This window comes from Meles meles, chromosome 14 (assembly GCF_922984935.1).
Source record: "Meles meles chromosome 14, mMelMel3.1 paternal haplotype, whole genome shotgun sequence".
NCBI classification, from domain to species: Eukaryota; Metazoa; Chordata; class Mammalia; order Carnivora; family Mustelidae; genus Meles; species Meles meles.
In genome coordinates this window covers 10,698,969-10,714,602 of record NC_060079.1, presented here as the reverse complement: position 1 = coordinate 10,714,602, position 15,634 = coordinate 10,698,969, and the positions used below count along the sequence as shown (strand labels likewise).

Sequence of the window (15,634 nt, the reverse complement as noted above, 5' to 3'; positions counted from 1 at the left end):
ATTTAAAAAATGATCTGGGGGTCTGTTATCCCATTTCCTGAGTCTTTTAAGGTTCCATATGCCTTGTCTTCCTCATTGAACACTATGTAAGAAGATCACTGATGGCTCCCTTACCGAGAAATTCTCTCGCGTGAAAAAGCCGTTGGTGAGGTAAGGTGAGGAAAACAAGAATGGGTGTTTAGAGACTGCTTAGAGCCAAAGAGAAGGTTATGTCCCGAAGAAGATCCTATGGCCTAGGATTTGTTTTTCTTTCTTTTATAGCTGAAAATTATTGAGCATGTATCTATAGGACATTATTGTCTAATTTAATTGTCACAGAACTTCAATGAGGCAGATCCTGGGATGATTACCTTTACAGAAAGTTTAAGTACCTTGTTAAGAAACCAGCCCTTGTTGGGACGTGTCAGAGTGGCCTCTCACCCATCATCTACCAAGCCCTTCATTTTCCCTCCTAGCATTGGCTCTGGAACAACTAACTTAGACCTTAAGTTGAGTAATTTGGGGACAAAGGCTCATGATCCAGAAAGCAAATGTGTTTCGTGAGGCCTGTGTAAATGACATCAAGAAGCAATTTAAAAAGGTGTTAGAATGCAGAAATATCTAGCCTCGAGTTTAAGGTCCTGGGCTCTGGAGCCTGAATCCTGCCTCCACCTACCACCATCAACTAGCTTCTGGGTGGAAGAAACGACCTCTGGGTGTACGAGTTTCTGGTCCTGCATGGTAAAGAGAGAAATCGCACTGACAATCGTAGGCTGTTCGGCGGACTAAATGAGCTAATTAATATACACAAAGTATTTAGCTCTGTGGCCGGTGCATTGTGAGCACTACACGTTTGTTTGCTGGAACTTGTCCAGTATTTTTAGGTCACTCTAGGACCTAAGTGCAAAGCAGCTTCCCTCTGAGGTGGCATCATACACACACTGGTATCCTGTGAAAGCTGATCGTGGTGACAAAATGGACAAAAAAGGAAACATGCTTGCATCTTAATTTTTTTCAAAGATTTATTTATTTGGCGGGGGGAAGGGAAGAAGGGCAGAGGGAGAGGGAGAGAGAGTTCCATGCAGACGCTGCATGGAATGCAGAGCCTGTCCCTGGGCTCGATCTCCAGACCCTGAGATCAGGACCTGAGCTGAAACCAAGAATCAGACACTTAACCGACTGAGCCACCCCACTGACCCTGTGTTTGCATATTTAGACAGGTCTTCTGACTCTGGTGATTTACTCCAAAGAGATTAAGATGGGACCAGAAAGGGAGAATTTTAAGATTTTTTAGGAAATTAGAGGAGCTATGATATCCTGAATCTACTTGCATTTGAGAACTCTACCTCAGCATTCAAATGTGCATTGACCCAGGTCTTGTCCAGTGATGGTCACATACGGGCTCTTGACGTCTCAGTTGCTTGCGCTCAATTATATTCTGACATTTTTCAGGTATGTACTCAAATACATGAGTATGTGTTTGACTTGTCTCTTCGATAAATGTCTATGTTCCTTAATGACAGAAGGAACAGGGGACATGATTTTACTTTTTTTTTTTTTTAAGATTTTATTTATTCATTTGACAGAGACAGAGATCACAAGTAGGCAGAGAGGCAGGCAGAGAGAGAGGAAGGGAAGCAGGCTCCCTGCGGAGCAGAGAGCCCATGTGGGGCTCGATCCCAGGACCCTGAGATCATGACCTGAGCCGAAGGCAGTGGCTTAATCCACTGAGCCACCCAGGCGCCCCATGATTTTACTTCTTAAGTGGAACATGTATGGATGTGTAGTAGCATCGTAAAATGGTGCTGAGGATCATGAGCCCACATTTTGGCCTACCCTTGAGGAAAGGGGAGGATGATTGCTGGTTGGTTTTCTATTTTCTGTTAGACCAGAAGATGCTTCTCCAGGTGTGAGCATCATTGCCTAAGTTGAAATTGCCCGTGACTGTCAGGTTGTCAGATATGGATAATGCTGTGCAGACTAGGTCCAGGTCCCAGTCAGACCCTCTGTCTGCATTGGTACTCCTCACGGTGAACAGACAGGCCCTGCTGGTGGTGACATAGTGCTTCACTGAGGGAAGATGTGTGAGGTCATTTGAGGGTCAGTAGTGTTCCTTTTTCAGCACGTGGGAGGTAAATGATGGATGGTGGGTTGACACCTGACACGGGGTTGAATCCACATCTAGTCAGGCCACTGTCAGGATTTACTCTTCTCACCAGACAGTCAACCGACTGAGAGATGGGGATGCTCCTCCTCTGTTGACCAGGTGGCTGGGCTGGGCCTGAAAGTTATAATAGTGAACAAGACACAGGCCCTGCTTTTTTAAAAAAATTAACATATAATGTATTATTAACCCCAGGGGTACAGACCTGTGAATCATCAGGTTTACACACTTCACAGCACTCACCATAGCACACACCCTCCCCAATGTCCATGACCCAGCCACCCTATCCCTACCGCTCCCCCCAGCAACCCTCAGTTTGTTTCTTGAGATTAAGAGTCTCTTATGGTTTTTCTCCCTCCCAGGTCCCATCTTGTTTCATTTTTTCCCTCCCTACCCCTACCGACCCCTGACCCTGCATCTCAAATTCCTCATATCAGAGAGATCATATGATAATTGTCTTTCTCTGACTGACTTATTTCCCTTAGCATAACACCGTCTAGTTCCATCCATGTTGTTGCAAATGGCAAGATTTCATGGGGGGTTTTGATGGCTGCATAGTATTCCTGTGTGTGTGTGTGTGTGTGTGTGTGTGTGTGTGTGTATGCAGAACTGGGAAGTTGTAAAACTATGATTTGAACACAGGTCAGGCTAGGTCTGTGTTCCTAATGCCAAACTGTGATCGCCCACCCACTCCCCCTGAAGGCTCGCTGGACATTTCAGCCTTGACAACAATATAACAAGCCATGTGTTCTCTTCCTTTCCATGACAACAAAATGTAACCATAGCTTGAAATATCTAGAGTTAACACCCTAAGACTCCTTGAATGGGTTTAAGGATATTACTTGCAGCTCCTCTTGAGATTTCCCTGAAGAATTCTGGTTTATCAAATCACCCTTCCTCAGCTGATCAGTCTTTCACTTAGAGGAAAAAATGAATGAACAAAATAGGGGTTCGTGTGAAGACCCACATCTGGGTGTGGCCAAGTAAGTATCCATCCTCAGTCACCCTGGTGACAGGGTTGCAAGGATGCCTTGGCCCTTGGCTCAGATTCTGTACAGGAGACAGGGGAGAGTCCTGGGCAGCTTGGGAGAGTGGAGGAAGGAAAGCAGAGGCTGGGAAGACAGGCCTTGTTCTGAGTGTGAATGGACCACGAGACCCTGGAGGGCAGGAAGCAGCACAGGCCAAGACGCTCACGGAAAAGCTCTTATCGAAACAGAGGTGGCCAGGGCGCTGGATCATCTCCACCATTGTCCGAGGCGCTGACCCAGAGCCTTCAATCCCCGAAAAGCCTTCTCCACTCCCCCCTCTCCATTCAGACAAGAAGTAGTTTTCATTATGGGTTCCAAGGCGTCACAAGGTCTCTCCGTGCGCAAGAGAGTCACTCATCCAGGATCCCCTCATTGTGACCCTGTGACCAACCCGAAGGCCCAGGCCCTTTTCCTGAGGCAGAAGGAGCAGGAACCATTCTGTCTAAACACTCCTTCCAACTCCACACCTTTTTCTGCTAGCGTCCCCTCCCCTATATTGTTTTATTTGTTTTGAGAGAACGTGGGAGGAGGGGAACGGAGAGTGTTTGCAGATTCTGTTAATCTGATGGCTCAGGCCCACTGTCACTAATGTTTTGACACACCACCCATGGTAGCAGAGCAAAGTTTCCATCAGGCTCTTCTACACGATGGCGCGCCTTCATGGGGAACCAGCCCCGGCCGTGCCCTCTGGCAGGCTGCCAGGTGGCCCTTTTTTTTTTTCTTTCTGGTTTTTTTAAAGACATTTTACAGCCTTGATTTGCTTTTTATTATGGCTCTCCCTCTTTGTTTCCTAACTTGAAATGATTCAATATTCTGTACAAACAGATTCTAATCAGAGTTAGCACGTGCAGTCAAACCCCATTAAACAGATAAGCAGAGTCCCCACCAGAAGTTCTCAGATTTCATCATCCAAAATAGAAAAAAAGGAGGGGGAGGTTAGTCTCTGTCGTGAGACTTTGTAGAGATTTCTAGAGCCTCTTTTCCAGGTAAATGTGCTTTCATTGTAAATCGATATAGACCTTCATTCCCAGGCATGGCTCAGTCTCAAGTAGGCAGCCATTGGGTATTGGGTGCTTGGCTCACCACAGTGCACCCCCACCCACCCCCACCCCAGAGATCCTCTTTAAAGTCTGCTGCCTGCTACCAGTGTATTGGGGTTCATAATAAAACAGGCGAGATTCATCCCAGAACATGTCCAGGGGTCGTACAGATGCAAGGAAGTTACAGGGAAAGACAAAGATTGTGATAGAAATTGGATTTGTTATTTCATTGCAAGATTTTTTTAAATGATAAAATTCCAAGAGTTCCTATAATTTTAGCACCAAGACATCCTGATGATCCAAACCAGAATTTATGTCAAAAATGTAATTATAAAATATGCCCCTCTCTTTTCCCCTCCACCAAAGGACTGGGTGCCGCTTCTCCTCTTGAAAGCTAATTTTTCACTTTTTCTTGGTGTCTGACTTGGTATCAGTTTGATTCAGAGGACTCCCAGAGAGTTCCTACAACCTGTGATTCTGAGCCGGACTCACCCTGTGAAGCATGATGATAAAGGTTTGGGACAGTTCCTTGGGAACAGAATTCATCCTGTGTGATGGGTTGAGTTCTGGTGTGATAGAAAGAGTGGAGTGTATCTGGGTTCTAATCCCAGGTCTCCTGCTTTCTCTGTGAGTCTGAGTAAGGCATTTGTTTTTTCTGAGTCTTGGTTTCCTTTACTGTAAAATAATTTTTGAAATGGGCATTATAATACCTGCTTCACTGAAGGGGGACGGTAAGAATTAGTTGGACTGTGAGAATTAAATGTGTATAGCCCCTCCCCTCCCCACTCCAGCCCAGGCCTGGAGCATTACTAGTAGCTCAGAAACAGCCAGTTTCCCTTCAGCCAACCAAGAGTCAGGCTTTGGCAGAACAGAAATATTGAAAGAAAGATCAGCTTAATATAATGTATTTATTACAGGATGAAAGGCGAGCCAGAAAAAAGAAAAAAAAAGATCTTTACCCTGAGATTCAGCCTATGGAGTAGACCATCTAGAATTTGCTAGAAATCATTTAAGAAATGAGAAATCCTACTGGATATCTCCAGGAGATGTGGGTATCCTAACAGGCACTAAACAGATGGTCAGTTTCCAGAAAGGCTCAGTGAAGTGTTGAACGGTTCTAGAATGCGGCTTCAAAGAATACACAGACACTAACCATCCATGGCTGAAGCTCACCCAGCTGGAGGCTTCCTTCTGATTCCACCAGAAACAACCACCCATCCTCTAAAGAAAAGAAAGTGTGAGCTCTGCATTTGAGGGAGGGGGAGGGGAAGGAAGGCAGGAGGACTGAACAAAGTCTGAAAATCAGAATTGTTCAAAGCCAGCACTAAGTAAAAGCCCAAGGAACACAAAAGGTTAAAGGTTACCTTTGGGTGCACTGCGCCCCACATTTCCTGTAAAAGGGATCCAAAGGATTTATGAAGGTGAGTGGGAACCGGGTTCGGAGACTACGATGCCAAAGGGAGCTCTAATTTAAATAGTAATTGTGCAGCATGCACTTTGAGTGCTTAATACATTTTGGTATGTGAGGAGAGTTGCTTGCCATATTTTGGAAAGAAGTTTTATTCCAGAAAGGGCTTAAAAAAAAAAAAATTACCTCCCCAGTGCTGTAATAGAATTGGTGTAGTGACTGTTTGAGAAGCCTTTTTTTTCCCATATGCAAAGAAGCACTGAAGTATAACAGTCTCTCGTATGTGATGATAGTACATGGATATTATGTTGCATGTGGGGTAAGGCTTAATGCACAGATTCTGGAATGAGCCAGAACTGGTGACAAATTCTGCCTCGGCCATTTACTAGCTGTTCAACCTTGGGTAATTTACTTAACCTCTCTTATCTTTAATTTCCCTGTCCCTTAAAGGGGGGGAGTAATAGGACCCACTTTTTAGGTGGTTATGTGGATTGGTGAGATAGAGAATATGAATCACTTCTCCTGGTGCTTAGCATGTAGAAAATACCACTATAGGAGAGTATAATATTGCATGGTGTAGATTACGATTATTCTAGCCCATGGCTGGTTAGCTTGTGTGTGAGGACCCCAGTCAAGATGGTAACTTTGACCTCAGTGTTGACTCTGCCTCTGTCTGTGGCTGCCCCCAGGCTGCCATTATCTCTCTTTCGTCACAGAGGAGCCAGATAATTGTGATTGTGAAGGGAATAGGGCAAATCCATCACGACTACAGGAAAAATCAACCCAAAGTGCCGTCCGTCTGTGGAGGGTGGCGTTTCCCCATTACGTGTGGAAAGCAGCAGCCTGGCTACTTAGACCAGAGTCCCACAGACAGCTCCTACCTGGGGTTTGACCGACACGTCACATGTAGGGTCTCAGTGTTGGATATACAATTGGCCGTTTTGTTTTAACGTGTTTATTATCAATTCTAGTCCAAAACTAATTTGTCTCAACTCTAGGGCAATTGAAGAGATGACACGGAGAACACCCTAACCCCGGAAATTTTGTGCGTCTCAATGGTTATAAATACCTCTTTGCTATTGTATTTGTCACGCTGTATGCAAATGGAGGTAGGAGTCCAAAAGCTCATTAGGCAAGGGACAGAGTCTTGGAGCATGGAGAGGACCGAGTGGAGCTAAAGCTGATAACGGTGGCCTTGTCCAGAATAGTGCCTGGGAGCTTTCTTATCTCCCTTTGGCAGGAGGTGCTGTGGCTTCCTGTGCGAAATCAGGAGTGAACGCTGCTTTCCTCTTGTTGTTCGGCTTCCTCCCCCCTCAAGACGGTTCCCAGCACAGTGGTTATCTTTGCATCTTCAAACATGGCACAATCTACTTCCTTAAGAGCTTGATGTATTCTTAAGGCTTAGGCAAATTCCCCTCCCCCTAAATCTCTTTTCAAGTGCTGTTATATAGTCAGGCTCCTAAATGACATTCTATTTTTATGGTTCCAATTACAAAGAGGGAAAAGGAAAAAAAAAAACAACAGTCCCCAAATTAGAAAATGGCCACAGACTCTGTCCTTTGCACTGGGAGGACCTTGCCATGAGTCTAGCCTATAGCTCCCATACTAGGGCTTTTGCCACCAGAGGCTGCCCCTCGGGGCGGGGGGTGGGGATCAGAGGCTGACGGCCCCTCATGAACTTGGGCAGCGGACTGCACTTCCCTCGGAAAATGCCTAGACTCATTGTACTCCAACATATTTCTTTGCCTTTCCTGCAGACCAAGCATATGCAATTAAGATCTCTGAGGCATCCGTTTATCTTTTTCCCTTCTTTAGGGGGAGGGGAAAGAACACAATTAAAAGCGTCTTTTCCAGATACGAGAGAACTTCAGCTGTTTGACGGCACAAGGCCAAGTACACACACACGTGTCCCATACAGGTGTGCACGTGTGTCATAAACCCCATCTACATGTAAGGCATTTGTGAGCTGATATACTCACATGTGTCCTGAGCGTGTGTGAAGGACAGGAGGTCAAACGGAGGTTCAAGGCATGGATGGAACAGTCCAGAGAACAGACAACGAAAAACAGCAGAATGACTTAGGATTTCAATAGCATTACAATGTTTCAAGTGAAGGAGACAGAATATAATTTCTCTTGGGTTCATTTTCCTCTACGAATCAATAGCAGTTTGGACATTCACTTAGTTTACCTGATGACCGGAAATGGTATCTAGTAGAAATTGCATAAATTCCTTAAGGAATGGCCAGTGCTTACTATTCTTTCTTAGTTTAAAATTTTATAATCTAACTGTAAAAGGGAGACATTTTGCCAACATTTGGGGAAATCTGATATATGGAGCGGGTACAATGAGGTGTCATAATGGCATTGTTGTTATCTGGGGAAACGTGCATTCTTTCAGAGGTATGCGCTGAGGTATGTAAGGGTGACATGACATCCGAGATTTGCTTTTAAAATACACACAAATTCTCACAAATGAGAAGGATGGCAAGAAATCAGAATAGACCAAACCGCTGTAGCAAAATCCGGATAGCTGTTAAGTCTGGGTGATGGGTGTATGGACCTTTATTATGCTAGGGCTGTACTTACCAAGGTGTTTGAAACTAAAGAGCAAAGAAAACAAATGAAAGCTCTTGCTAGAAACAGTGTATTGGTCCCTGTGCCTGTGTATATATTAACAGGTGTTCACAGAGTGCCAATGACGTGCTCGGCCCTTGCTGTGGTGTGAGGACAAAGTGTATAGTAGATGTGGCCCTGTCTCCTGGAGGTGCTGGCCCACTGGGGCCGCTCAGAATGTGGGGAATGTTCTGGATCGGACAGATAGATGGGGCAGGAGACCACCCTGGAAGACTGGAGTTCCTTCTCAACTCAAGGACCAGAGAGGGATAATCACAGAACATCTTCCTGGTCATCACAATCCCATCTATCTTACCTTCTTTCTTAACTTACTTTATTCTCTTGCTGTCCTCTTACGTAAATCATGATGGCCACTGGCTGCCTAGGATCAACCACTCGTTCTCTCTGGAAATTGGGCTGTGAAATTCCTCCTGGTTTGAAAATCCCCATACTCTGACCATGACAAATACACATAAGAGCCTGGCAGGCTCTCTGCTCACCACAAATTCTAGGGAGGGAATGGACTATGAATGGCCCTGAGTGTTGGACAAGCAAGCCTGGGCTTTAAAAAGTTCAGTAGAGTCGCTGGAGCTTTGGGAGCAAAAAAGATTCCACTAAAAACCAGAACATTCAGAGTTTGGTCTGGGAGCAACTTTGTAGGTGTTGATTAATAACTATTTCCACCAAAATTTGGGTAATAAACCATATGAAAACAGAAGCTTGCTGATAAGAATGGGTGTTTGAGAGAACATGCCATCTTCTCTCTTTAAAATGGTTCTCTACCATCTAGTTTCATATAATAAGAGATCTAGTGGACTTTTAGAAACAGAAAAGATCGTTTTACAATTAAACACTTAAGGTTTGAGCAGTTAAAGGGCTTCTCATGATACCCCAAAACTTGGAAAGAAACAGACAGAATGTAGTAACAGCTTCACGCTGTGTGTTTCCATATACACTTGATTAGCCCTGGAAAAAATTAGCTGTATAATGGAATATTCTGATTAAAAGCCAACTTTTTATAGATGTGAAATGTTATTATTTCCTCGAGATTTCCATTCATTAACATAACTTATCCCCCCACCCCATGTCTGCATGTTTCCTCCACTAGGAACTAATTAAAATCTAGATATTAAATTTCCTAATTTTTACATTTTCACTTAGTATTTAACATTTAGAACAGGAAGGATGTATGGAGATATACTGGTGTGGGTCGCTTTCAGAGCAAGCAAAATATATTTTCTATTTCTAAGTTGTGGGGATGAATCAGGGGAAAATCTGAGGAAAAGAAGAATGCATGTCTTATTATCTTTGTTATCTCAGGACTTACCAGTGATTTTTATTTCACCTGTCACCGTGGGCTGGACCATGCCTGTTACAAAGCAACATAATGATAAATTATTTTTTTTTTTTAAAAAGGTATGACTTTTGCTCCAAGAAAGAAGAGTCCCTAATCCTGGATCCTGACAGCAACCTAGGAAACAGGATTGAGAGCATCACTCAGCGGACGGCAGTAATAGAAGGAAAGAATAAGGTATTGTCTGCAAAAATAAAGGCTGGCATATTTATTTTTCAAGATTTTATTTATTTACTTGTGAGCAAGCGCATGAGTAAGGGGAGGGGCAAAGGGAGAGGGATGGAGAGAGAGAAGCAGGCTCGATCCCAGGACCCCAAGATCATGACCTGAGCTTAGCCTACTGAGCCACCCAGGTAGCCTGGGATATTTATTTTAAAAACACACACTTGGCTTCCAGTTCTGGGTTCACTAGAACCAGAAGTAATTGAAATGCTAAAAACAAAAATTCAGAGAGAAGACAAGATCTGAGAGGTGTCTTCGTGGAGCGATACCCTGAACTCTGTTCTCCAATGACTCACCAGTTCCCAAGGCTTGAGTACAGGTCCTGATGGAAGAGGTGCAGTGGGCTTTCGGCCGTGGCTGAATATCACGATACTCCACCAATTATTATTGTGCTTGACTCTCTGGAGTAGAGCTTGGGGTTCCTGAAAGTTCCTGGGGAGGGAACTTTCTAGCATGAACCCAGGACTGAGAATCTCTGACATACTTAAAGTAGGGTGTCGATAAGCAAAAGCTAGTATAAGACTTAGGGTTAAACTAGAATGTTTTCCATCTCACAAAATAGCTTGTTTTCCCTCTGTCTTTGCAAGGGCAAAGACTAAGTCAGGGTAGGCAAACCCATACAGTGTTTCAGGTTTCCCTGACCTGAGGAATACAAATCAAAAGCACAATGAGATCTCGCCTGACACATGTTGGAATGGCCATTGTCAAAAAGACAAGAAGTCATAAGTACGGGCGAGGGTGTGGAGGGAAACTTTGTGCACTGTTGGTGGGTTTTATACAGCTGTGAAGAAAAACATGGAGGTTTTTGGAGGTTCCTCAAAAAACTAAAAGAACTACCCTAGAACCCAGCAATTCTCCTTCTGGGTATATATCCAAAGAAAAGAAAAAGACGAACTCAAAATCATCTGCACCTTCGTGTTCATAGCAGCACTATTTATAATAGCCAAGATATGGAAGCAACTTAAGTGCCCATCGAATGAATGAATGATGGATGAATGAATGAATGAATGGAGAATGTATGGTATATACACACAATGTAATAGGACTCGGTCACAAGAAAGAATGAAATCTTGCCATTTGTGACATGGATGGACTTTGAGGGCATTATATTAAGTGAAAGACAAATACCATATGATATCACTTATATGTGGTATTAAAACGAAACAAAACCCCAAGCTTATAGGTTACAGAGCACAGATTGGTGGTTGCCAGAGGCAGGGGGTATAAGGGTTGTGAAAAATAAGTGAAGGGGGTCGAAAGGTACAAAGTTTCAGTTATAAAATAACTAAGTCCTGGGGATTATTGTACAACATGGTGAATATAGTTAATAATACTGAATTACATATATGAAAGTTTTCTAGGAAAATAGATCTTAATAGTTCTCATCACAGGAAAAAAAATTTGCTTTACTATGTATGAATACAGATGTTAAATGGACTTACCGTGGTGACCGTATTGCAACATATACTAATATTGAGTCATTTATGCTGTCTGTACATTTGAAACTAACACAGTGTTTTATGTCAATTACACCTCAATTCAAAAAGAAGAGACTTCTAATCAGAGGGGAAAAAAGGTTCCCTGACCTTAGGGGGTCAAGCAGACCTCTTTGCTTGTACTCCTTTCAGTGTTAAATGATTTTTATTGAGATATGATTGACATACAAAGAGCTGTACAGATTTAATGTGTACTGTTAATAATGACTTTGGAGATAAATATACACTCATGAAACCATCGACACAGTCAATGCTACAAACTTATCACCTCCAAAAATGTCCTCTCACTGAATGTGGGAATGTATGAATGAATCCATGATAACACATAGCAAAGGTATACAATACAGCAATCTTCACTACTAGTACCGTGCTGAACAGTGGATCTCTAGGACTTACTCACCTAGCATCACTGAAACTTTGTACCCTTTAACCAATTTTGGAAGATTCAACTTAGCTTCTAAAAAAAAAAAGGTGCGGAGAACTGCGAAACTCTGAGATTGTACCCTGCTTTCAGGCTAACAGGTAGCCCTGTCCCAATTTTATGCTTGGTGGTTGAAGACCTGCTACTTACCAGTCAGATACTAGGCCTTTATTACTCATAGCAAATCTCTCACAGGTTAGCCCTGGGCCCCTTGCCCTCGAGTGCGTGGGTAGAAACTGTGCAGGCAGTGGATTTGCACAGCAGCTGGGGGACTCTGAACTTTGGGAACCCACATTTTTTACAACGGGCGGCCTTTGTTGCCCCTCTTGCCTGCCATTCGTTCTCTGTTTCCCTGACCTCCACTAAGCCTTAGCTAATAGCTGATGCCTTGTAAACTGGACATATCTCGCAGACCTCAGACTTTTCTTTGGTTGAATTTGAGAAAAATACACTTTAAAGTCTCCTGTTATCGGGCACAGGGGTAGTGCTGCTTTAAAAAGTAAAAACCTTTCAACCCCTTGCCACAATGTCTATTTATATGTGCCTGTGTTGACTCCGAGTGGCTCGTTAGTATGGGTGCTATCTGCTGGAGTGTGGTTATGCTCGTATTATCTGTGTATTCAGCTGTATTTTTTGCATTTGGAGGCAACAAAGTGGATGGCATCATTCCCCCCACCCCCATGTAGGATTGAACAATGATGACAGATAACATCTGAATTCCTCGTTCTGTAAAACTTTTTGACATATGCTCATATCAACATCATTCTGGCCAGCCAGAGTGGCTATCTACTTTTTAAAGATAAGAAAAACAGGGGTGATGAGAGGAATTCAAAGCCACACAGCCTAAATGCAGCAGACGAAAAACTCAAAGCTAAGTCTTCCTAGTCCCAAAGCCACGGTTCTACCAACTAGGGGCAGAGATTAAAGTGGTAACGACTTGCCTGAAAATATAAACAGTCACTTGTCAAGGATTTACAAAACGTTTTTCTGACTACCGCAGTGGTTTACAACTCTTGGTCTCTAATACAAATGAACAGTAGTTCGAAATGTCGCATGATGGGTAACCATTGGCGAGAGCAGTTCAATGAAATCCTTAGGAAAGAGGAAATTCTATGAGCTTGAGAGTTTAATTTGAGTGACAGTATATTTTTTTCCAAGAAAGGAAATGCCTCGCAGTAGAAGGCAAGTTAGTCGTCACAGAACACTAGAAAACTTTAAGATGCCACGAAATGTCTCAGTTTGTTTTACCTTCTCCTGACCACTTCAGGGGGATGTACTGTTAATTGCTGGATATTAAAAAAGAATTTATGAACTTGATTCCAGTGGTAAGTTTTGATTCTATTCTGGCTTCCTAGCCCCAGAAATTACAATGGAAAAGAAAGTGGAAAATGAAAAAGCCAGGCGGGGTTTCGGATTAGCCTGAAACAGAAAGTAGCAACCTGACTCCGTACAGAATTACCTGGAAAGCACAGAGGGAGTGAAGTCACACAACCCCAGTGAGATAAGGAACTTCCTTGATTTTTTTTCCACACGGATTGAAACGAGTTTATTGTCTTATAATTCTGTAGTTATGCAGAGGTTTTAAATAGAGACCTCTAGACTCAGCGGGCACGTATGTCGGCCTGCAGCCAGGAGCCCTGGGGTCCAGCTCTGCCATTTCTGTCTTGGGTAACCACCTGCAGATGAGTCCCTCTCTCTGAATGTGTCCCTCCTCCGAATGATGGCGCTTATCATCCTTGTCCTCCCTCATTTGCCCATTTCGTAATCATGATTGTTGTCTATGCCCTAATGCAGTTCCCAGGTTGATTGTGGTGGAATGCAGTGAAGACTATTTGTTCAATAACTACCTGCATTGAAAAGCTTTTAATATCTTTCTCAGCAAAGTTGATCTCTTTGTATATCATGTATGTGTGACACAGCCTCTTCGAAGCTGTAACCGTAGTAGATTCTCCTTATTCATTTCAAGGCCTAACTTTAGAAGCATTTACCACTTCTACAATTGGGGCATCTATTAATTTATCTGTGTACGTAGGGAAAAATCTACAATGATGACAGATGGGAGTTTGGCTATTTCAGAATTATTTACGGTGGTCATGCCTTTACAATTATTGTTTTAAAAGATTTTATTTATTTATTGGACAGAGAGAGAGATCACAAGTAGGCAGAGAGGCAGGCAGACAGAGACAGTAGGAAGCAGGCTCCCCGCTGAGCAGAGAGCCTGATGCGGGGCTCGATCCCAGGACCCTGAGATCATGACCTGAACAGAAGACAGAGGCTTAACCCACTGAGCCACCCAGGCGCCCCATGCTTTTACAATTAAAACTGCTTTTCTTTTCTGTCCATCTTTAGGAAGTATATTAAAGTCCCAGCTTAGACTCTAATGACTGTTTTAGCTACAGTCACATAGTTAGTCTGCACAGTGATTCCCCCCCCAACAGATCAGAGGAATAGAGATCCCACTGGAGCCCCCGTTAGATTCTAGGAATTTCCTTTTTTTTTGGTTTTGTTGTTTTTGGTTTAACTCATAGAAGGGAGCAGAGGACAATAAAATTTAGTTTCCTCATTGGCAAGTTTTGGCCTCGATTTGTGAAAAATGAGTCATCAATTGGAATTGCTAATAGCAAACGTGGAGTTTGAGTATTCTTTAATGGCGCTACCAGACTATTGGGTTTGTAGCTATGGAGTAGGAAGTAGAAGGAACCCTGGGTTAGAAAAAACACTCAGGAAATACATATTACAGCATTCATTCTGTGAGGCGGGAGAATTGTGACAATTTTAATGCTTTAGCAGCGTTTCCATTGAAATCGTTCGGATGTTCCCTTGAGGAGTGTTACCATACGAGACCAATCCATGACAGAGGCCTTAAATCTAATGACAGAATTACAGCTTGTGTCTCATTTCCCACACTCCTCAATTTTTTCAAATTCTCACGTTCTATTTTCCCATCACTTGGCTCAAAAATGTGCCACCCGAGGTTAATTTTAGTTTCTTCCATGACCTTTATAGATCTACTTTTATGTCTCCCTGACACACTTGAAAGGAAACGATATTAGAAACATCCCGAGATTAAAATCACGGGTCCATATTTAGACCTTTTAAAACTCATTCTGGAAATTAGGCTGAATTACACATCATCCCCTCCATTCTCATCCACGAGGTTGAAACCACATTGTGGTAGGGAGTTACTAATACTTAGGCAAAGGGAAGGAAGGAAGGGGTATGAATAACTTCCCAACTTACAGTACCTGACGACAGATTTCATCAGCGTCCCTGGATCATACAAAAGAACCTGGAGAATGACTTTCAGGGTCTGTTTCTAATATCTAAATCCCTGGGGTCCTGGCAGGGCAAGTCAAGCACCCCCAAAGTGTAGGTTCAGAGCTAAAAAACAACTATGGCAAATGAAAACGTCTTCTAGAACGAAGACAAGCAGCCATCCTGAAGAATTTCTTTTGGTACAGCTTCTAAATGATGATAATTTCAAACACATGTAACGACTCAGATTCTTGGCACTTCCTCTTTTAAAGTATGAAGTTAATATTTGGTGTTACAACTGTTAGGCTGTTTTCATTTTTTCACCTTTTGAAACGACAGTATTTGGTTACGAGCTCTGAGGAATGGATTTGTCCCTTTTACTCGGAAGACTTCGGTTTTCAGCCTTGCTGTCCTACGAGAAGTTTTCTCCTGTCCCGAAAAACCACACTCACCTACAACTCACACTTCAGCTCCTTTTTCTGACCCTCTAGTGTTTATACTTCAACTATCGAATAGATATCTTTTGTTTTTCATGAAAATATGTTTTAGTTTCTAAGTTTAAAACATATGCTCTGGAAAAAGAAGTGCTCTAGAAATGTTTAGCGAAGTTGGTCATAGGATATTAATTTCCTCGTTCAAATCTCCTTCTTTA

The 15,634-nt window shown here is 43.0% G+C and overlaps 1 protein-coding gene across 1 annotated transcript in view; it reads left to right on the top strand.

Moving 5' to 3' along the window:
* The window catches only part of FLT1 (fms related receptor tyrosine kinase 1), a 176,624-nt gene that overhangs the window by 73,385 nt on the left and 87,605 nt on the right, over nt 1-15,634 (top strand). The window contains exon 11 of the mRNA XM_045977932.1: nt 9,651-9,765. Coding sequence (XP_045833888.1) covers nt 9,651-9,765 — 115 coding nt within the window. The remainder of the gene's footprint in view (nt 1-9,650; nt 9,766-15,634) is intronic.